The sequence below is a fragment of the Chiloscyllium punctatum genome, chromosome 8 (genome assembly GCF_047496795.1).
Source record: "Chiloscyllium punctatum isolate Juve2018m chromosome 8, sChiPun1.3, whole genome shotgun sequence".
NCBI classification, from domain to species: domain Eukaryota; kingdom Metazoa; phylum Chordata; class Chondrichthyes; order Orectolobiformes; family Hemiscylliidae; genus Chiloscyllium; species Chiloscyllium punctatum.
In genome coordinates, this window is record NC_092746.1 from 54,141,992 (window position 1) to 54,165,193 (window position 23,202).

At 39.1% G+C, this 23,202-nt stretch overlaps 1 protein-coding gene across 5 annotated transcripts in view; it reads right to left on the reverse strand.

Annotated features, from left to right (window-relative positions):
- Positions 1-23,202, reverse strand: part of LOC140480570 (tyrosine-protein phosphatase non-receptor type 3-like) — a 220,608-nt gene that overhangs the window by 90,871 nt on the left and 106,535 nt on the right. For all 5 annotated transcript variants that reach the window (XM_072575577.1, XM_072575574.1, XM_072575576.1 and 2 more), the window contains 5 exons: positions 20,333-20,515; positions 8,525-8,548; positions 5,392-5,632; positions 2,034-2,117; positions 565-621 (listed from right to left, as the gene is read on the reverse strand). In XM_072575577.1, coding sequence (XP_072431678.1) covers positions 565-621; positions 2,034-2,117; positions 5,392-5,632; positions 8,525-8,548; positions 20,333-20,515 — 589 coding nt within the window. The remainder of the gene's footprint in view (positions 1-564; positions 622-2,033; positions 2,118-5,391; positions 5,633-8,524; positions 8,549-20,332; positions 20,516-23,202) is intronic.

The following is a 23,202-nucleotide window of genomic DNA, read 5'->3' on the forward strand; positions in this document are numbered from 1 at the left end:
AAGGAGTATAAGCGACAGAAGGGCATCTTGCAGAAGAGGAGATCTGAGACCACTGTAGTAGTTCTATTATGGTCAAAGTCTTATTCCATAGAATTAATTTTTCATGAGGGAGTTAAAGGAATTAGAAAGTAAACAAGTATAATTAGAGAGAAGCACAGCAGAAGGAAATCCAGCAACTCCAAAATTATATTGCTCACCAATGAAGAGCAGCAGATTGTTAAGAACTATTTAAAATCTCTATGGCAAAGATTCTCTCAAAACAATGGAAAGGATGTGTAAAGCTGGTCAGGAAGTTACAAGGGTAAAACTGGCAGATGTAATGACTTAGCAGTGAGACATTTATTGCGAATTTCAATTACTTCCCTAGTGGTCCTTTCTGCATGCACTGTGTGTTACTGTTCTTAACTGAGGGGCCAATAAATTGTGCAAGAGATCAAGAATTTTACACCATCTCTTTCATTGAAAATTGAGACTCTGAAGCAGATACATACAAAAAAGTTCATTTTTTATAGATGCAGAAAACAACAAGAGATTTAGTGCAGTTACTGAGGAAGTCTTACTCACTGGCGATCCTGGGCTTACTCTTGACACAATGAGGGGCATTTTCTGGTCAACTCCACCCTGCAAGTAGACAGTGGAGTGGGAAGAAGAAAGATGCTTTAGGATTATACACACAAAGAAAGATGTTCGAGTTTACAAAATCTGTTGTTCATAGAGTTTCTATACTTAGACTTTGTTACACATTACACTTGCATAGATTCTTGTTATTCTTAAATATATTTTCATTTCAATAAATCTGGTAGCTTCAATATAAAGGCAATTGGGTGGAGTAGCTTAGTTCAGCTAAAATTTAGTTGAATTAATAACAGTTGGTTCTGCTATAATGGGGTAGTTCTATTCTTGTGCAATCTTGTGTTATAGGAAAATTGCACAATAGCAGTGCCATTTAAACTAAAGGGACTAAAGGTTATAACCAATACACGTTAAAAGATTGCACTTTAGAAACAGTGTTGCCAATTGCATTACAATGAATTCACATTAACGAAACATTCATTATATCATAACAACCTTTACAACAAATGAGACTGAAGATTAATGACTGTATGTAGAGAAATTTATTCATCCTGACATTTGATGGACTCTGCAAAATCAAAACTCTCAAGGTTTAGCGAATTATGAAAAATATTTAATTAGATTTGAGAAACACAGATGAACAATAAAGTGGTTTAAGCATGTGTCGTTCACTTCATCTCATCTTCATCCAAACTGGCCTGTCATATATTCTGAGACTGTAACCACTTGATCTGGACTCTCGCTCAGCCACAGGAAACATCATCCTGGCTTCCAGTATCGAAACATAATTTACAAAAGAATTAAAGTCGAAAAAAAATCCAATTTCCCCTGTTCATGTATAAACCCCCAAAAGTTAAAATGACTGGTCAGAGAATCAGACATAGTACAAGTTTGCTTCTCATATTTAGAAAACAAAATATAATAAATCTTCAATTTCAACCTTGACTTGTGACTGCCATTTCATTCTGAGAGCTGAACTGTTGGATTTGTATTATACTCTTTGTTACTACCATCCTTGGCTTCGTCCATTGCCATAACAAACCAAACTGCAAATTGGAGGAACAACACCTCACCTTCCGCCTTGGCAGCCTACAGTCCTGAGGACTCAACGTAGAGTTCTCCAATGTCAAGTAACCTCCCTTCCCAATCCCTCCCCCTCCCTGCCAACTACCGGATTCAATTCTCACTGACCAACTCGGTTGTACCCTCTGCCTGTCTTCACCTAACCCCACTTCACCACCCTGCCTCCACCACCCCCTTTATCTGCAGCTCCCACCACACCCAACCCCAGTCCTGAAGAAGGGTTACACCTGAAACATCAACTTCTCCACCTCCTGATGCATCCTAGCTTGCTGTGTTCTTCCAGCCTCCTGCTTCTCTACCTTAGATTCCAGCATTTGCAGTTTTTTTGTCTCTGTACAGGAAAGCGTGGCAAGGAAGGTAAAATTTATCACATTTACCTTTAAGTTGAAACCAAATTTTCCTTCTTCGTCAGGTATCATGTGAACGCAAAGAAAGCCATTATCACTGTTTACCAGATCAGTCTGAAGATAAGAACAAGTGAACTTTACTATGCAGGACTGAATCAAAAGATACCATTAGAGTGAGCTCCCCAAACTGAGAGGTAGGATACCAAGTGTTGTCATAAGCTGAAATTTTTGTGTCATGAGCTTTGAGTCAGCAATGACTTCCAAGTGAGAGTAAGTTTGGGAAGTACTGTACTGGAGTCACCCAATTTATGGTCAACATAATTATTCAGATTATACTTTGCAATGTTATAGTTGAAACAGAAAATCAAGCATCAACTTATGTACTTATTTCACCACTTATAAAGTGGGGTCACACTGGACAGGTGAGAGAGAACTATTACAGTTACTCATCATGTTTAAACCTAACATGAATTTTTATATGAAACATGAATATAAACATGCATCTCAATTATACATAGTCCACAGTAATAACATGTAGCATACCTATGATAATACTGAACCAATTAAAACAGATTTTTGGACAGCTGAACAGATTCAAATTGATTACCTGCCCTGAGTCAAGACATTCTAAATTCACCTTTAGAAAGTAAACTTTTTCAGTCTCTTCCCTTTTCTCTGGTTCCTTCAACTACACACAGAAACATTGGAGAAGGCTGAAGGGGGCCTCAGATAACATACACCATCAGCCTAAGTTTTGAATTGTCTTAAAATTCCAACAATATTGAGTGCAGAAAACTTCAATTTTTTTAGTGTTTTGGCTCCTAACTTGAAATTAAGAATTTGCCTGTGGGATTGAATTCTAGGCTGCTTTAATGTTCAACTTTACTTTTGCATCAACCCACAACACATAATATTATAACATAGCTGTTTACTTGACTTAGCATCAATTAAAATTAATTATACGAAGTTTTACTTTGGGTATAAAGAGCTTCCAGAATTTTTGTTATTTTTCCAGTGGTGACTGGTTTTAACCACCATTTCTCCTAATGTCAAGACATAGCTTAATAAAAAACCCAAAAGAACAGTGGATGCCATAAATCATCATCTGTGGAGAGCATTATAGCACACTGGTTTTGATCTAAACAGCAGGACTTCAACATACCTGTGTTCTGAAGGGTCAAGTGAAATTTAAATTTAGTTATCCCAAGTTACTAAAGATGAACAGTATTGTTTTTGAGGCTAGAGGTCATGAGTCCAGTTGCAGAATTGCAATGTTTCTATTCTTCACAAATATTATAAGACCATTTTTGCCCACTGGCTAATTAGAACCAATACTTAATTGTCATAGCTAACAAGTACAATATCAGCATCAAGCAAGATAAGCATATTTGGTAACTCTATGTTTTCAGAGAATGGACTTTTGAGTATGAATACATGTAGAATAGGAAAGTTAGAGGAGTATTAGCTTAATTACTGCTTCACATATAAGGTATCTAATACAAATAGAACAACTTTAAGATGTAACAGAAAATAATTTAGTCATTTGCTTTTTCATTTTCAGTGGAGTTAATACTTAGTACATAATTAGTTGCAATGTGTCTAAGCATTAAATTCAGAAGATAGCACATCTAATTTGATTTGTGGGACGCATACTTCAGCAAAAACTTTCATAAGACCCTTTTCTCAATATGCAAACCTATTTACAGCTCTTAGTACGTCAGTACAGATTGACGGCACTCACTTATTAATTTTCAATTTTAAGTGGGTGACTCCTCACCAGTCACAGATTCATTTAGTTAGGTGCCATATATTATGGTAAGAACAATAGCTAAGAAAGTGTTCGTTTTTTTGCGGCATTTGCTTTTACAAAATCCTTTCGGATATTTATTTACTTTGAGATTATGTATTTAAATACTAAAGATCCCATGATAATTACCAGCACACTGTAGCAATTAAACTCCAGGGGTTTAATTCATATGAAACATTACAGACAGTGATACAAGAGCAGCCATTATCATGGAATACCAACTAAAGTATTACCATTCTTAGCACTTCTCAAACATTTTAATTATTGCCTTCATATCTGTATCATCCATCTGCTCACTTCATGCCTTTGTAAACCCAGAAGAGATGAGAATTAAATTAATTACAAAATACCTTCGGGCAACAAAAACAGCAAATTCTGGCAATCTAGGAAGGAACAAAAGTGAGAATTCGCAAACTTGTAATTTAACTTGAATTATGCTATTAATTTTCCAAATAGAGTTAAATTAAACTCAAAAGTCCTGGAATAGTATCTGTGAAGACACTTTTTATGTTGTACTGGGAAGCTTTCCAAACCCCTTTTGGGAAATTATTACTTGCTCACATCGCTATAATCAATAAATTGCCCGCAGAGTGGTTGTTAAGAGTCAACTTCAAACCCAGATTTTTTGAGACTGAGAAATTCAAATGAAAGCTTTTATGACAGTAATACAGTACACAAGATGCCAAAATGAAATCTGGTGGGTAAATGTTATTTTGAAATATGATTTTCAATATTTTATTTTGTTTAAAATTTATTTTAGATAATAGAATATTAGTTGTGAGAAAATATAGGCCAAATGTTTTGTTTAATAAAAACTGGTTCACTTGTGCTTTCTTTAATTTGTAGTTCTTCAGAACTTTCAATTTGCCACTTTTGAATTTAAGGCAGTGGGTACAGTCTACTCTTTGCAAATGCAAAAATACCATATCTAATCATGCCCTACAGAAGTGACCAAAGCAACATTTTAAATAAAGAAGTTGGTAGATTTTGAACTAACTAGATTGAAGAATGAATTACTCATATTGCTGCTAGGGTCTGGATTTTCACATAAACTTCAAATACTTCGTAAACTGACATAATGATAACAATCACAGAACACCAGGTTATAGTCCAACAGGTTTAATTGGAAGCACACTCCGAAAGCTAGTGAGCTTCCAATTAAACCTGTTGGACTATTTTAGATTACTTACAGTGTGGAAACAGGCTCTTCGGCCCAACAAGTTCACACCGACCCACCGAAGCGCAACCCACTCAGACCCATTCCCCTACATTTACCCCTTCACCTAACACTATGGACAATTTAGCATGGCCAATTCACCTAACCTGCACATTTTTGGACAGTGGGAGGAAACCGGAGCAGACACGGGGAGAATGTGCAAACTCCACACAGTCAGTCGCCTGAGGCAGGAATTGAACCCAGGTCTCTGGCGCTGTGAGGCAGCAGTGCTACCGTGCTGCCCATGACTATGACCTGGTGTTGTATGACTTTTAACTTTGTATACCCCAGTCCAACTCCAAATCATGATATAAGAATAGATTACATTTGATTTCAAAAAGAAAGCTGCATTCAATTTTGCAAACCTTGTCATCACAGTAGTATTGGCAGGGATTTGTTTCATCCATATTTGTTCTTGCTGTTTTAAAGCCATAGGTCTCAAGAAACTGCAAGTCAACACCGTCCAGTGGGTGAGAAACAGGCACAGATAGGTGATCATCACATGGTACAACAGTTTCTACACCATTCACTGAGTGTATGAATGATCGTCGTTGTCTTTTGATGCAGTGTGAGAACTGTTGTTGCATTTCATCCTCTGCAACTATCCTGAAAATAAGTTAAATTATATTGAGATTCCTGGGATAGACAGCATTTAACTGAAAGGGAACCAGAAGGAAATAAGCCTAAAGTTCAACGTTTCACTTAAATTCCTTATTGTCACACACATTATGATGCTGAGAACTTGCCAGATCAAGGTTTTTTTAAGTTAACTCATGGAATTTGGATGTCTGTGGCGGGCCAGTATTTACTGCCCACGCCAAGTCACCCAGAGGGCAGTTAAGAGTCAACCACATTTCTGTGGGTCTGGAGTCACATGTAGGCCAGACCAGGTCAGGATGATTAATATCCTTCAGTGAAGGAAATCTGTGAACTGCATGGGTTTATCCATTAGAATCAGATGTACAGCACGGAAATAGACCCTTCAGTCCAACTCGTCTATGCTGACCAGATATCCCAACCCAATCTCGTCCCACCTGCCAGCACCAACCCATATCCCTCTAAACCCTTCCTATTCATATACCAATCCAGATGCTTTTTAAATGTTGCAATTGTACTAGCCTCCACCACTTCCTCTGGCAGGCCATTCCACACATGCATCACCATCCGCGTGAAAAGATTGCCCCTTAGGTGTCATTTATTTCTTTCTCCTCTCACTCTAAACCTATGCCCTTTAGTTCTGGACTCCCCCATTCCAGGGAAAAGACCTTGACTATTTATCCTATCCATGCCCCTCATTATTTTGTAAACCCCCACAAGGTCACTCCTCAGCCTCCAATGCTCCAGGGAAAACAGCCCCAGTCTATTCAACCTCTCCCTATAGCTCAAATCCTCCAACCCTGGCAACATCCTTGTAATATTTTTCTGAACCTTTTCAAATTTCACTCCATCCTTCCAATAGGAACGAGACCAGAATTCCACACAAAATTCCAAAAGTGGCCTAACCAACATACTGTACAGCCGCAACATAATCCCCCAACTCCTATAGTCAATACTCTGACCAATAAAGGAAAGCATACCAAATGCCTTCTTCACTATCCTATCCACCTGTGACTCTACTTTCAAGGAGCTATAAACCTGCACTCCAAGGTCTTTTTGTTCAGCAACAGACCCTAGGACCTTACCATTAAGTGTATATGTCCTGCTAAGATTTGCTTTTCCAAAATGCAGCACCTCGCATTTATTTAAATTAAACTCCATCTGCCACTCCTCAGCCCATTGGCCCATCTTATCAAGATCCCATTGTAATCTGAGGTAACCTTCTTCACTGTCCACTACACCTCCAATTTTGGTGTCATCTCTAAACTTACTAACTATACCTTGTATGCTCAAATCCAAATCATTTATATAAATGACGAAAAGTAGTGAACACCAGCACTGATCCTTGTGGTACTCCACTAGTCAGAGGCCTCCAGTCTGAAAAACAACCCTCCACCACCTTTGAGCCAGTTCTGTATCCAAATGGCTCGTTCTTCCTGTATTCCATGAGATGTAACCTTGCTAACCAGTCTCCCATGGGGAACCTTGTCGAACATCTTACTGAGGTCCATATAGTTCACATCCACCACTCTGCCCTTATCAATCCTCTTTATTACTTCTTCAAAAAACTCAATTAAATTCATGAGACATGATTTCCCACACACAAAGCTATGTTGACTATCCCTAATCAGTCCTTGCCTTTCTAAATATGTGTAAATCCTGTCCTCAGGATTCCCTCCAACAAATTGCTCACAGATCTATAGTTCCCTGGCTTATCCTTACACCTTGCTTAAACAGTGGCACCACATTAGCTGACCTCCAATCTTCCAGCATCTCACCTGTGACTAGCGATGACAAATATTTCAGCATGGAGTCCAGCAATCACTTCCCTAAATTCCCACAGAGTTCTAGGGTACACCTGATCAGGTCCTGGGGATTTACCTATTTTTATGCATTTCGAGACATCCAACACTTCCTCCTCTGTAATATGGACATTTTTCAAGAAATCACCATCTATTTCCCTACATTCTATATCTTCCATGTCCTTTTCCACAGTAAACACAGATTCAAAATATTCTGTTAGTATCTCCCCCATCTCCTGCGGCTCCACACAAAAATTGCCTTGCTGATCTTTGAGGGGCCCTATTCTCTCCCAAGTTACCCTTTCGCCCTTAATGTATTTGTAGAAACCCTTTGGATTCTCCCTAATTCTATTTGCCTTGGTAATGGTTTCATGGTCACCATGAGACCCTTAAATCCAGATTCTTAATTGAATTAAAATTCCACAATCTGCCATGGCATAATTTCCACTCAGGTACCCAGAACATTAGCTGAGTTTCTGGATGGAAAGTCTACCGAAAACACTACTAGGCCATCGCCTTCCCCCTGTTATGACATACAGCAGTTAAAACTGCTTTCTCTACCCTTCAGCTTGAGAATGTTTGCATTGTGAATTGATAACAAATATGGCAGGAAGAAATATTGGATTGAGAAAGAGAAGAAACAAGGAAAAATGAAGACTTCAAAAAATCTTATTGAGGATTTACTACAAAGAGGGAGGAGATGTAAACATTTAACTTATTTCCTATTTGGGCCAAAAAGGTGAACTTGGATGGTAGTAACTATGATCAAATTGCCTAAACATTTACTACATTGTATCACATATAACAACTTGTGGTGAGTTATTGGCTTCGAATGTTCAAATTCACAATTTCTAAAAAATGGAGCCTAAGGACAAGATTGCATGTATATCATGCAAATAGTGGAGCTTCACAAAAATCAACTAGTTTTGGAGTTTCAAAATTCATCATGTATTTCTTAAAGCACTGATCTTGTTAGCCAATTTATATATTAGTGATTGTGCATGTGATTATTTATCCACAATATCTAGTCCACTGTAGCTTAGTGATTTATAAGAATAGTACTTTTTTTGCAAGATAAAGGAACAAATAGTGAACTTACTTTGCTAATTGTTGTTCTTCTGACCTGCAAAAGAATAATTTGAAAGTCACTTAACTATATTGATAGGCATGTTTTGTGGGGATACAAATTTATTTTCATTGTCTTTGTGACAGCAAGGACATACTGTGCTTGTCACAACCACAAACAATTCTGCTCGGAAGCAGGTAGTTTATGATTTTAATCCACATTTTGCAAATGGTTTTAATTTAACATTCATCGATGCTTTGCTTTTTCTATTACCACATAATAAATTATCTTTGTTCAAAAGTTTTTCCCTTGAAAATGGCATAAGTCAAACCTTTTATAAGCAAACAATTCAACACAAAATTATTTTCAGCATATGATCACGTGTCACAAGGAAGTAACTAATAAGAAAGGATTACAAAGGCATTCAGAAACTGAATTGCAATCAACTGATTATTGACAAGCTTCTTAACCCTTTCAGAGGAAATCCTGTATTTTAATTTAGAGCAATAAGTAAAATGTAGTGAAGCATTCACATTTATTTCAAAATATTTTCACTATCCAGTGTTTTAGCCAATGAAATTAAGAGATGAAAAAGATCCCATTATTCATGGTCAATCAGATTGGACAAACATCACTGATTTGAGCAAAGGAGGAAATGGATACCAGAAGTGGAGAACAGGCATTATAGCATGGTTATTGAATGATAGGTGGGGACCAATGACAAAAAGAACACGTGAAAAGGAATGTGTGTGTTTAGGAAAGAGAGGGAGAGAGGTATTACAGATTGTGGGACAACATGGGCATGGTCATTGAAAGAGCAGCCAATCCAATAATCAAGCAAAGATGAGGAGGGAAAAGATATAGACTTGTGTCAATTAATGTGGGAAGAAACATCAGCTATGCACAGCAGCATGCTGAGGTTCCTACGCGGATTTAACTTGCCATGACAGAAGGAAAAGTTGACATGGTTAGCAAAAGGGGCATGCAGGAACTGATGCTACACAAAACAAAACAGCTTCAGTTTGGGGTGTATTATGATTGAATGTTGCTGAAAATGTCAGATTTTGTCAAAGCTTTTCATCTTGGAAGTAAATAGAAAATAATAATTATAATGAATGAGTGGACAAATATGATTGGTTGGCAAGTAGACTCTAATTGGTGGAGATGCCTATCTGGGTGGACAGTATGCCATTGTAAATAACTATGATAGCATGGCAAGAGCTGGACAATGTCCTAACTTATTTGCGGCCAGTAAAATTACTATTTGCCACAATTAATTCTAAAGTCCACCTAAGGTTATAATAGTAAGGTTATATTCTTGGAAAACTGAAGCATTTTCTTCAAATCATGGTTTTCGAAGACTGTGTGGTGGTTGAAAATGGTGGCTTCATTTAAATAGTTTCCAATTTTCAGCATTGCAGTTTAAGGGCTGTTGAGTGTCCAAACCCCTGTCCTATAATGCCAATCTGACTCTACAGAGGGAAAGAACATTCCTGTTCCCCGACAATTTTCATGAAGTTTGGCCAGATTTCAGAGGACTCATGGTCAACAGAACATCAGTAGTGTTGTGAATAACAATTTAGATGGGGGAACATTTAATAGATGAGGGAGAACCAGTGGATGTGATGCATTTGGATTTTTCAAAAGTTTTGATAAAGAAAGGAATTGTGCAGAAATCTAAGCATGTGGAATTGGTAGTAGTAGTACAATGCATGGACTGAGATCTGTTTAACAAACAGGAAAGAGATTAGGAAAGAATGGGCCTTTTCCAGAGCAGATGATGACGACAAGTGGGTTACCTCAGGTTTCAGTGCTTTGGCCGACCTACTCAAGATCTATAGATGAATGATTTGGGTGAGGAAATCAAATGTAATTTGTTGATGACATGAAACTTAGAGCAATTTTATTACCTGTGAATCCTGAGAAAAACAGAAGTCATATCAAGCAAATTGCCATTGTTCAGTCACTCAGAACCTTAGGGACACACACTTGCAAAGTTAAAAGAGAATAGTGTGGCACTGAAAAAGCACAGCAGGTCAGACAGCATCCAAGGAGCAGAAGAGTCAATGTTTTGGGCATAAGCCCTTCGTCATTACTTTTAGACTGATCTCCAGCATCTGCAGTCCTCACTTTCTCCTAAAAGAGAATAGTGCTCAACATAAAAGAAAGATAAAAAGGATAAAAATTTGGAGTCCATGGAGTGTCCTCGAGATGCAAGATTTTAACTTAATACCACAAATAGTTAGCTGATTGTGGGACTGTTAGCAGTAGTGAACAGTTTTACCTTTTAAGTTATCGGTTTCCTGATGCTCCCCCCGCCCCCCAATCAATATTGTCACAGGATCCACTGTATCAGGAAAATAAACTTTTGAGTGTGTGGGATTTTAGAAATCTGTTTCAGTCCAACACTCTAACATCGACAGGTTTGTTTCTGCCACAAAGACAGCTTCTTTAAATAGCAGCATGTTTGTATATTCCGTCTACGGAGTTTATTGCGTCCATGCTTGATAATTGTAAGTGATATTTCTCCTCCACCATATGAGCATTCTCATTTTACAAATCAGATGGATGAGCACCTTTTCACACCCTATGGCAGGCAGGGGACAGGGGTGTTGACTGCTTTCATTGTCTTTATGTAAAATATTAATTTCTGTTTAGACTGTATTTTGCACGATACACATTGGTTTCACAAAGATTGGTCAACTTGTTTCAGTCAAATGATGCAGTGTCCATTCAAAGTCATGTTTTTAGTTCCTTTTAAAACTATTTCAATTCAACAAAGTCTGATGTATTAAATTGGATAATGGAATTCAAAGACCTTACTCCATACTACCATTGCGGAGAAGGTACAGAAGCCTGAACACACGCACCAGATGGTTTAGAAACAGTTTCTACCCTACTATTTACTTATCTATGCTTTTTAAACTACGTGATTTGCATGTATTGCTCGCAAGACAAAGGTTTTCACTGTGCCTCGGCACATGTGACAATAAATTCAATTCAATATTTTAGATCATCATGAAAGAATCCAAAGGCATAAAGGAGGAATGTGCAGGTTCGATTTCAAGAAATTCACTACTCTCAATGATAGAGCTCCATTCTTCAAATTCCCTCGAGAAAGGTGATTCAGATCAAATTCTCTCCATCTGACTCTTAATTCAAACAAGGCCAGTTAACCTCAGGAGTACCTATTCTTCAGAAGTGTGCTCCACTACAGAACAGAAGACCATACGAAGGAGCTTGATATTGCTATCAGCTTCTGCAAGTCAAAGCATCTTTACAGAGAGTGATTTCGAAGCAAGAACGGTTGCAGATCATGATGCATGGTCCATTGACCAAGGCCTAGGAAGACAAATGAGAACTTAGTGAGACTATTTGAGTTTGCTATTACCATAATCTCTGGTTTCTGAGCTGGAAGATCTACAATTAGCCTGATCTCAGTCTGACGGCTGCAAGAGAAATGTTGTGAACAAGGGAAATTACTTTGTTTTGCTTTCATTATCCTCACTAAACATTCAACCATATAAACAAAGTAGTTTATTTAAGTTGCTTGAGAAAGCAGGCTGCCTGCTGAAGCTGCTCCAGGTGATCTCCACTTTTTCCATGACAACAATGGAGTAAATATTAGCCATGACAGGGCAATATTAGAATCCTTCTGGATCTGCAACAGGGTCAAATGGGATTGTGTTCTGGCACTAACAGTCTTTGGTACATTATTCTCCTTGTTGCTGTCATGAGTCTTCATCTATAGATGGTGTCTATTTGCATACCTGAACTAACATAAAACTTGAACTTTGCTCATCCGAGATCGAAGATTAAAGGTGTGCAAAGTCAAAAGGTTGTTCTGTGCTGATGGTGCAAAGGAACAACTGATGATACAAAGGAACATCTATTGTGGCAAATGGACAGATACACTCACCCTATAACGAGGCTGGAAAAATGCCATGATCAATGATGCTGCCATACTGCTATCCATTAACATTAAGAATGCGATGGTGGCGATTGCTCATGTGTGAAATTATCTAGGCTCCACAATCACCAGCACACTGTCACTTGATGTTCAGTGCAACATATGTATCACAAACAAAAGCAAACATTGCTAGAGGAACTCAGATCTGGCAGCATCTATGCAGAGAAAGCATAGGCAATATTTTGGGTCCAGTGACCCTACTTCAAAACTCATGCATCGCAAAAGCTGCAGGTGTTACGACAATCTGTGAAAGCGTAGACAAGTACAACCTGACCGAGGGCACTAAACAGAACCACAATGCCAGCATTCTGAGTGTGCTCCTCTGCAGTGGTGAATCTTCGACAACATATGCCAAGCAGGAGAAAAATCTGGACAGTTCCAAACCTTTACTGTTTTAAATGTATCCTTGCCAACTCTTGGCAACTCAAGTTCAGGAGCGTGCTAATTACATCAGCATATTCTCATTGCCTCGCCAACAACGTCTGCACTGGCTAATTGCATGAACGTAGGCCACATATCCAAACAGCTTCAGTACGGTGAATTTCCCCAGGTCACAAATTCCTGCATGTTCATACTTCTCCTACAAAAACACCTGCATGTGAAATCTGAAGATGGCAGAAACTAACTCTGACAACTGGGAGACAATCACAAATAGTTGTTTCCTCTGGAAAGTGACTCTTTGAAAGGCCAGTAAATTGTGCACCTTCTCATCCCATCTTTCTTGTCTGCAGCAAAAGCTGCAGAGGCTGCTATGCCTGATTGTTGCTGCAGCACACTGGACAACACTTAACAGAAAGTTACCAAATCACAAAACACTGTCCTACAAGACAAAAGGCTGACACCATGAATTTATTTCATTGAAGCAGACAATATTTTGAAGGGGCCCAAAAGGGTAGACATAAGATGTTGTTCCCCTTTCTGAGCAAGCTAGAACACAGGGAATAACCCGACAATAAGAGGCTGATCAGTTAGGACAGAGATCAGAAGAAATGTCTTCAAAGGATTGTGAATCTTTAGAATAATTTACTCCAAAGGCTTGTGGATACTCCATCATTGAAGATATTTTAGGCTCTGATAGACAGATATTTATTCCCTCAGGGAATCAAGGGGTATATGTAGTGGGTGGAAAAGCAAAGTGAAGTTTGAGCCATGTTCTGTGATACCTATTAAATGGCAGAGCGGACCTGATGTATGTCTGGTCCAAGCAAATATTTCTGTGATCACCACTATTTTAGTAGAGAGCTGCAGCCTTTTAAAAGCTATTTTTCCATTTTTCTGCTCCCTGGCCAAGAATATGACAGAGTAAGCTCATATTATTCAAATTGGGAGGAAGGATCGTCATCAGGAAATTTAGTGAGACCACTTCCCTACTGTCACTACACTATCACAGGTTTACTTCCTTTTTGCACAGGTGAACATTAGACCAACTGGTGGCATTGGAAAATTTGGTAGTACAACTGGTGGTGATAATTTGAGTCTTTTAAATAGATTTTATCCTCTTCAAAGTTATGAGTTAATTGAGAAAACCTACTTAATGGCTGTAAGGCTGAGCATTCCACTCCATCACAGTTTAGAAGCATTTTTCAGTAGGATTCTGTCGTTGACAGGCAAGAGCTACTGTGAAGAAGCTAGAATTCTGTGAAGACAGAGGATTGGCTATTCTTTCTAATTGAAGCAAACCAATAAAAATAAAAGAATGACATAAGTTATATGTATACAATGCAGCTGAAATGTGTTAAATTAGCTTTTAATGATTCCTAGGCTTTCTTGCCAGGGATGACAGCATTGGAATATAGATATAACAGATTCATTCTCCCAAACAAAATTTTGGGAGAGTACAAAGCTAAGTGAGCTATCAACCATCAGGAAAATGGTGGATTTTAGTATAAATGCGGATTTAATTGGGAGGCAATAGCCTAATGGTATTATCGCTAGACTGTTAATTCAGAGACCCAGATAACATTTTTGGGACCCAGATTCAAATCCCACCATGGTAGATGGTGGAATTTGAATTTAATAAATATCTGGAACTAAGAATCTAATGATGACCATGAATCCCTTGTCAATTGTCAGAAACACTCATGCTTCACTAATGTCGTAAAGTCATAAAGATGTACAGCATGAAAACAGACCCTTTGGTCCAACTCATCCATGCCAATTAGATATCCTAACCTAATCTAGTCCCATTTGCCAGAATTTGGCCCATATCCCTTTAAACCCTTCCTATTCATATACCCATCCAGATGCCTTTTAAATGTTGTCATTATATCAGCCTCAACAATTTCATCTGGCAGTTCATTCCATACGTACACCACCCTCTGCATGAAAACATTGCCCCTTAGGTCCCTTTTAAATTTTTCCCCTCTCACCCTAAACCTATTTCCTCTAGTTCAGGACCCCACCCCAGGGAAAAGACCTTGTAAATTTACCTTTGTCACCCCTCAGCCTCCGATGTTTCAGGGAAAACAGCCCCAGCCTATTCAGCTTCTCCCTGTAGCTCAAATCCTCTACCTCGGCAACATCTTTTCTGAAGCCTTTCAAGTTTCACATCCTTCCGATAGGAAGGAGACCAGAATTGCACGCAACATTCCAACAGTGGTCTAATCAATGTCCTGTACAACTGCAACATGACCACCCAACTCCTATATTCAATTCTCTGTCCAATAAAGGAAAACATACCAAACACCACCTTCACTATCCTAGTTACCTGCAACTCCACTTTCAAGGAACTATGAACCTGCACTCCAAGGTCACGTCCTTTAGGGAAGGAAACTGCCGCCCTTACCTGTTCTAGCCTACATGTGACTCCTGAGTCACAACAATATGGCTGATTCTTAACTGCCCTCTGGGCTATTAGGGATGGGCAATAAATGCTATCTAGCTAGTGATGCCCTCACCTAGTGAGCAAATAAAAAATATTAATAAAGGACTCAAAGCTATATAAAAACTGAAAGAAACGTGGATACTGTAAATCAGAAATAAAAAAACAGGAATTGCTGGGAAAGCTCAATAGGTCTGGCAGCATCTGTGGAGAGAAATCAGAATTAACGTTTCAGGTCCAGTCTGACCTAGCAATTTTTAAACCTTTCAGAAAAGTTAGCAAACCCACAGTGTCATTTTAGAATTCAAACTCTAAGAATAATGTTTAGAAATCTTTCATGACAACAGTCAGCATCATTCCTAGCTACCACCAGTTCTGAGCAAGGGTCACTGGTTTCGAAACATTAACTCTAATATCTCTCCACAGATGCTGCCAGACCTGTACTTTACCAGCAATCTTTTTTTTAAAACTCAAAATTATATGACTGGAAGAAGCCAAAACGATCTTAATGAAGGGGAAACCATATTTGAGGTTTTTGTAGTTAACGATCAGGGGAAATAAGAGGGAAATAAATGGATGTTGACACAGGATTCAGCAAAGGTAATTCCATCAAACGTCGAGGAGAACTGGTTAGAGCCTCTCTTCTATTAGACCAGGCTTGAATGTTGTTTAGGTTTTGTTGCACATTGACTGCTTCAGCATCTGAGGACTTGCAAATGGCCCTGAACATTGAGCAACCATCAGCAAATATCAACACTCTGACCTTGTGATAAAGGGAAGCTATTGACGAATAGCTGAAGGTGTTTGAGCCTTGGACATTATCCGAGAGAACTACTGCACTATTGCCCTGCAATTGAGATAATTGATCACCAAAGACTATAATAAAACCTATTTGTGCCAGGTACAACTCCAAATGGTGGAAAATTAGATTTGCATTGAGTCACATTTTGCTCCTTCATGCCAGATACAGTCAAATGCTGCCACACTCATATCACTGGATGGCACAGAGCAGGTGATGCTGTCACGGACTGGTGGAGCTTGAGAAGGTCTCTGGTTTCAATTTATTTGGGATTTGGTGTACAAATTAGTGCAGTTTGAACCAAATGTGATTTGCATCTTATTAGTCAGGAAACATAAATAATAAAGGTAAAAACAAGGACTGCAGATGCTGGAAACCAGATTCTAGATTCGAGTGGTGCTGGAGAAGCACAGCAGGTCAGGCGGCATCCGAAGAGCAGTAAAATCAACGTTTTGGGCAAAAGCCCTTCATCAGGAATACAGGCAGAGAGCCTGAAGGGTGGAGAGATAAATGCCCTTATCTCTCCACCCTTCAGGCTCTCTGCCTGTATTCCTGATGAAGGGCTTTTGCCTGAAATGTTGATTTTACTGCTCCTCGGATGCTGCCTGAACTGCTGTGCTTTTCCAGCATCACTCTAATCCAGAACATAAATAATAAATCAGACAAAGATGCACTGTAAGCAGACTAAAAAAAAAGACTTCATCAGTGACTATGGCAACTATCAGCAATGGAAGTGAAATTTCTATTTTAACTTGGAGGAAATAGAAGCTGGAAGCTTGCCTTGTTTCAAATTGCTGGAAGAATCTATAGCAAGAACCAGTGTTTTACTGCAAAATAAATTAATCTGTTGAATTAGTTGGCAAGTATTGAAAATATAACCAGAACAATGGTTTGAGGCTTTTATAGCCTTGGAAAGGATGATAACACTTCCATTTATCTCTGAGAATTGCTGGAGTTAAGAATTGTCCAGAAGATGGTAGCTTATTTATGTCTATCCATGTAGTAGTAAATACCTGTTCAATTTATTTATTTAAATAACTGTTTCAGTACAGAACTTAAACATTGCCAAAAAACATGGCATGAAGGTTAACTGTTTCTCCTTCCACTTGTCATGATGGAAATGCAAAAAGATTAAAATGGCAAAAGGAAAAGAACAATTTACACAGCATGAGAAGATCAGCCTGATTCATGGTTGGCCTGGAAACACAGTTGGGACTGTTAGTTGTCTAGTTAACTGATTAAATTCAAACCAGACAGGTTCATTCTGATGAGGCAGAGCACTACCATAGCAATGTGGCAGAGCCTGGCTGTCTTCACTGAGGATAGGGACAAGTGTCAGCCTATGCATTTTGTCTACAAAGGACAGGTTCATGTAAATAATTACTGTGCATGCTAGAAGTTAATGACATAGCAATGCAGCCTGACTAGTAATCCTAAATTAAGTAGTCCAGCATAATTCATAGTGCAGTGTTCTGATTCCAGTTTCCCAGTTGATTGTATCACCAAACAAGTCAGATTCCAGAATTGAATTGACTTGCTAGATTTTTTTTAGTTTTACTCAATGTGATAGTCACATATGAAAACAGTTCCATGAGGCTGCAAATTTTCTTTAGCAACAGAAATTACAAAAGGCAAAAAAAATCTATATCTAACATTTTGAAGGATCTTTATACAGCACAAAGTCTCAACCTGTTTCCCAATGCTATCTCCACATCAGACTCAAATCCAGAGAAATTATCCCTCTGTCAAATCTTTAATTTCAATTTGACTGATTTCTCCCCAGTTCTTTTGGTGAACTGTGAAGTCTTCTTACTCAAAACAGACAGCTTAGTAACCTGCAGATTTCTAATTAAACACTGTATGATTTGGAAGTTTGGCAACCTAAACCATTACACAAGGCAATGTGCTTCCCTGAACCGTTGATATCCTTTCTAGAAGAATGACAGTACTGCTTTCTGATCCCAGAAAGATTTCCTTCGAAATCCCCTAAAAATTTCCATTTTTGGGTTCCCTGAACTATCAATCCTCAATTATCCTGAAACAAAACCAAGCTAATGGTCTTCAACATTTATACCCAACCATTGTAAATCAACACAGGGGATCCCTGTCCTCTGATACATTCTGGGTTATAGCACAGATTTCAGAATGATGGTCTGACCTAGCTATTTTTACACCGGTCAGAAAAGTTAACAAACTCATATACCATTATTTTAAAATCCATACTTTAAGAATGATGCTTAGAAATCTTTCGTGACAATAGTCAGTATTATTTACTAAATGTTGTCCAATACCAGAGTATATGTCAGGTTGAACATTGTATTCTGAGATTTACAAGCATAGACTGGTTGAATACAGAACAACCTCAGTTATCCGAACATCAATTATCCGAATTTCAGGTTATTTGAACAAGATCCCACTGTCCCGTAAAAACAGATTAGCATGGACCACCCTGCTGACTCCCCCCTTTCTTGAAACCAGTCAGACATTGTAATGGTTAAGCACCCACCAACTCCCACCTTCGGTGACACTAGCTGAAGAACAACAAAATCAAGTATGAAAACAGGAGCTTTCCTGGTCTGCTACAATTTGGTTTCAAAGACTGAGGCCGCTCAATTACCTACTTGATGACTCAACAGAACATGACACATTCTGGTCCAGGGAAAACTCAAGTCAGGACTGCGTTTACTGCGTTGCCACAAACTCCCCCACGTTAAACTGGAGGTCACACCTTTTAAACACCCGAGAAAGAGACTAACAACAAGAAAATTCCCAATCTGGTATTTTAATCTTTTACATAAACAAAGATAGCTCAATTTTGTACAGGCAGTTCAAATCTACTATTTTTCAGGCCTTTAAGCGACTGCATGACAATGATTTTTCCTATCAGCCTCTACACTGTAGAATGAAAAATGTTTCATCAATGAGGTGTTACCTTCACTGAGCGAGAGGGAAGAAAGTCTGACTGCATATACAGTATGCTGCTAGGGAAAAAAACATTCAAACTTCACACCTTGTTTTAATATAACATCAAACATTTCCTGTTAATGATGAATGATTGAAGGAGCAGCATCCACACAAGAACAGTATGGCTTCCCTTGTTTACGATCAGATCAGTTATCCGAACAATGCTACATTGTTTGATAATGGTCTGCCAGTCTTTGGAAACTACAGGGCAAAAGAGACTACTGCAGATTAGAATCAAGCGTGTGGTGCTGGAAAAGCACAGGAGGTTAGGCAGCGTTCAAGGAGCAGGAAAATCTTGGTGAAGGGCTTTTGCCTGAAACTTCAATTTTCCTGCTCCTTGGATGCTGCCTGCCCTGCTGTGCTTTTCCAGCACCACACGCTTGATTGGAAATTACAGCCTATACAACTGGCCATGATATCCAGTGACTGTTTTTTTTATAAAAAGTGAAACCTGTGGTGTAGCTTCAAACAAGGTACTAGGATTTCCTTTCAAGTGGTAATAGTCCCTGATCGATCTTAATGCTGGGCATTTTCAAGCCAGTGGGTTATACCAAAACGTGAGGCCCTCTCGTGTCACCATCAACTATATTCATTGTGCATCACCTTAAATTCCCTAGTGAAAGGCTGCAGAAGAAAACCATACCAAATGCAAGGATCACTACTGGGCCTCAGCTAGTTTCAATCCACCTGAACAAATCACACCGAGGGACTGAGTGTAATACATCCAGGTTTGCTGAAGAGACAAAGTAAGGAGGGCAATAAGCCTGAAGAGTACATAAAAAGACTATAAAAGAACAGTTAAAGGGAATGGGTGTTTTTTTTTCCTCCTGAATTCAAGGGCCTCAATCATTGAGATGGCTCCAGTAATGAATTTTGTTAACAGGCTGGAAGTCAGACTTGAACCTGAAGTTTGAAGCAGGGTATTTCCCTCATGTCCCAAATCTACACGAGGCTAGCATTGACTCTGAATGAAAAGATCACTTAAGTATTAAGTAAATTGAGAAGCAGATCATTATACTGAAAGGTTTCCAGCCTGTTGAAAGAGAATTTGAGTAACCGAAATGACTCATTATGATGAAAAAGCCAAAAGATTAAACTGACATTCTTTACTTGGGTCAAATATTTTTCAGGGTTGATTGAAAAATTCTGAAAGATTATTAGAACGTCCAAGATTAGGCACATATGGCTATGTGATAAATATATTATAATCCTATGATGTATGGCTTTCTCCATAATTAAACCAACTATCAATTCTGTACCATTTAATCAAACTCCTAAATAACATACCAGCTGTGTGATGAATGTTTCGGACAGGCCTCCACATCCTTTTTATTTTCAAAGGTTGGAATGTTTGCCTTGTAGTTATAAAACACTTCTTCACTTTCTGTGATATATGCCATCTCAGTAGCAAGGTTATCTACAGAAGAATGTCTTGGCTTTTGAGCATCATGTCTTAATCTTGGACTTGGCCTATTGGTAGAACAAAGGAGTGTAGCCTTTATTAGTTGAATAGGTCTTTGATAGCATAAATTTAATACTATATTATATATTTAAAGATTTCAGAATGTTCCGATGAAAAAATAAACTTGTAACATAAAATTTCCTGTCTCCATGTCAGCAGGAACAGGATCAGTGGTCAGTGCATTTGTGGGTTTCAGGTATATCAAACAGGTATGCTGTTTTGGAAATTGTAGGGGGTGATGGATTCTCAGGGGAACGTAGCACAAACAGCCAAGTTTCTGGTATTGAGGCTGGTTCTAATGCAACGAGGGGTATGTCGGCTTCCAAGAGATCAATTGTGTTTGGGGATTCTGTAGTCGGAGGTACAGACAGACGTTTCTGTGGCCAGCAGAGAAAAAGCAGAATGGTGTGTTGTTTCCCTGGTGACAGGATTAAGGATGTCTCAGAGAGGGTGCAGAATGTTCTCACAGGGGAGAGGGGCCAGCAGGAGGTCATTGTCCACATTGGAACCAACAACATTGGAAGGGAAAAGGTTGAGACTCTGAAGGGAGATTAGAGAGAGTTAGGTAGAAATTTAAAAAGGAGGTCCTCAAGGATAGAAGTATCTGGATTACTCCCAGTGCTATGAGCTAGTGAGGGCAGGAATAGGAGGATAGAGCAGATGAATGCATGGCTGAGGAGCTGGTGTATGGGAGAAGGATTCACATTTTTGGATCACTGGAATCTCTTTTGGGGTAGAAGTGACCTGTACAAGAAGGACGGATTGCACCTAAATTAGAAGGGGACTAATATACTGGCAGGGAAATTTGCTAGAACTGCTTGGGAAGATTTAAACTAGTGTGGGGGGGGGGGGGGGAACCCAGGGAGATAGTGAGGAAAGAGATCGATCTGAGACGGGTACAGCTGAGAACAGACCTGAGTTAAACAGTCAGGGCAGGTAGGGACAAGGTAGGACTAATAAATTAAACTGCATTTATTTCAATGCAAGGGGCCGAACAGGGAAGGCAGATGAACTCCGGGCATGGTTAGGAACATGAGACTGTGATACCATAGCAGTTACGGAAACATGGCTCAGGGGTGGGCAGGGCTGGCAGCTGAATGTTCCAGAATACAAATGTTACAGGAAGGATAGAAAGGGAGGCAAAAAGAGGAGGGGAAGAGGCATTTTTGATAAGGGATAGCATTACAACTGTGCTGAGGGAGGATATTCCTGGAAATACATCCAGGGAAGTTATTTGGGTGGAACTGAGAAATAAGAAAGGGATGATCACCTTATTGGGATTGTATTATAGACCCCCAAATAGTCAGAGGGAAATTGAGAAACAAACTTGTAAGGAGATCTCAGCTATCTGTAAGAATAATAGGGTGGTTATGGTAGGGGATTTTAACTTTCCAAACATCGACAAGGACTGTCATAGTGTTAAAGGTTTAGATGGAGAGGAATTTCTTAAGAGTGTACAAGACAATTTTCTGATTCAGTATGTGGATGTACCTACTAGAGAAGGTGCAAAACTTGACCTACTCTTGGGAAATAAGGCAGGGCAGGTGATTGAGGTGTCAGTGGGGGAGCACTTTGGGGCCAGTGACCATAATTCTATTCATTTTAAAATAGTCATGGAAAAGGATAGACCAGATCTAAAAGTTGAAGTTCTAAAATGGAGAAAGGCCAATTTTGACGGTATTAGGGAAGAACTTTCAAAAGCTGATTGGAGGCAAATGTTCACAGGTAAAGGGACGGCTGGAAAATGGGAAGCCTTCAGAAATGAGATAGTAAGAATCCAGAGAAAGTATATTCCTGTCAGGGTGAAAGGGAAGGCTGGTAGCTATAGGGAATGCTGGATGACTAAAGAAATTGAGCGTTTGGTTAAGAAAAAGAAGGAAGCATATGTCAGGTACAGACAGGATAGATCAAGTGAATCCTTAGAAGAGTATAAAGAAAGTAGCAGTATACTTAAGAAGGAAATCAGGAGGGCAAAACAGGGACAGAGATAGCTTTGGCAAATAGAATTAAGGAGAATCCAAAGGGGTTTTACAAATATATTAAGGACAAAAGGGTAACTAGGGAGAGAATAGGGCCCCTCAAAGATCAGCAAGGCAGCCTTTGTGTGGAGCCACAGAAAATGGGGGAGATACTAAATGAATATTTTGCATCAGTATTTATTGTGGAAAAGGATATGGAAGATCCTGTTGGGAAATAGATGGTGACATCTTGCAAAATGTCCAGATTACAGAGGAGGAAGTGCTGGATGTCTTGAAACAGGTAAAGCTGGATAAATCCCCAGGACCTGATCAGGTGTACCCGAGAACTCTGTGGGAAGCTAGAGAAGTGATTGCTGGGCCTCTTGCTGAGATATTTGTACAGTCACAAATGAAGTGCTGGCAGACTGGAGGTTGGCAAACGTGGTGCCACTGTTTAAGAAGGGTGGTAAGGACAAGCCAGGGAACTATAGACCGTAAGCCTGACCGGTGTGGTGGGCAAGTTGTTGGAGGAAATCCTGAGGGACAGGATGTACATGTATTTGGAAAGGCAAGGACTGATTTGGGATAGTCAACATGGCTTTGTGTGTGGGAAATCATGTCTCACAAACTTGATTGAGTTTTTTTATGAAGAAGATTGATGAGGGCAGAGCAGTAGATGTGACCTATGGACTTCAGTAAGGCGTTCGACAAGGTTCCCCATGGGAGACTGATTAGCA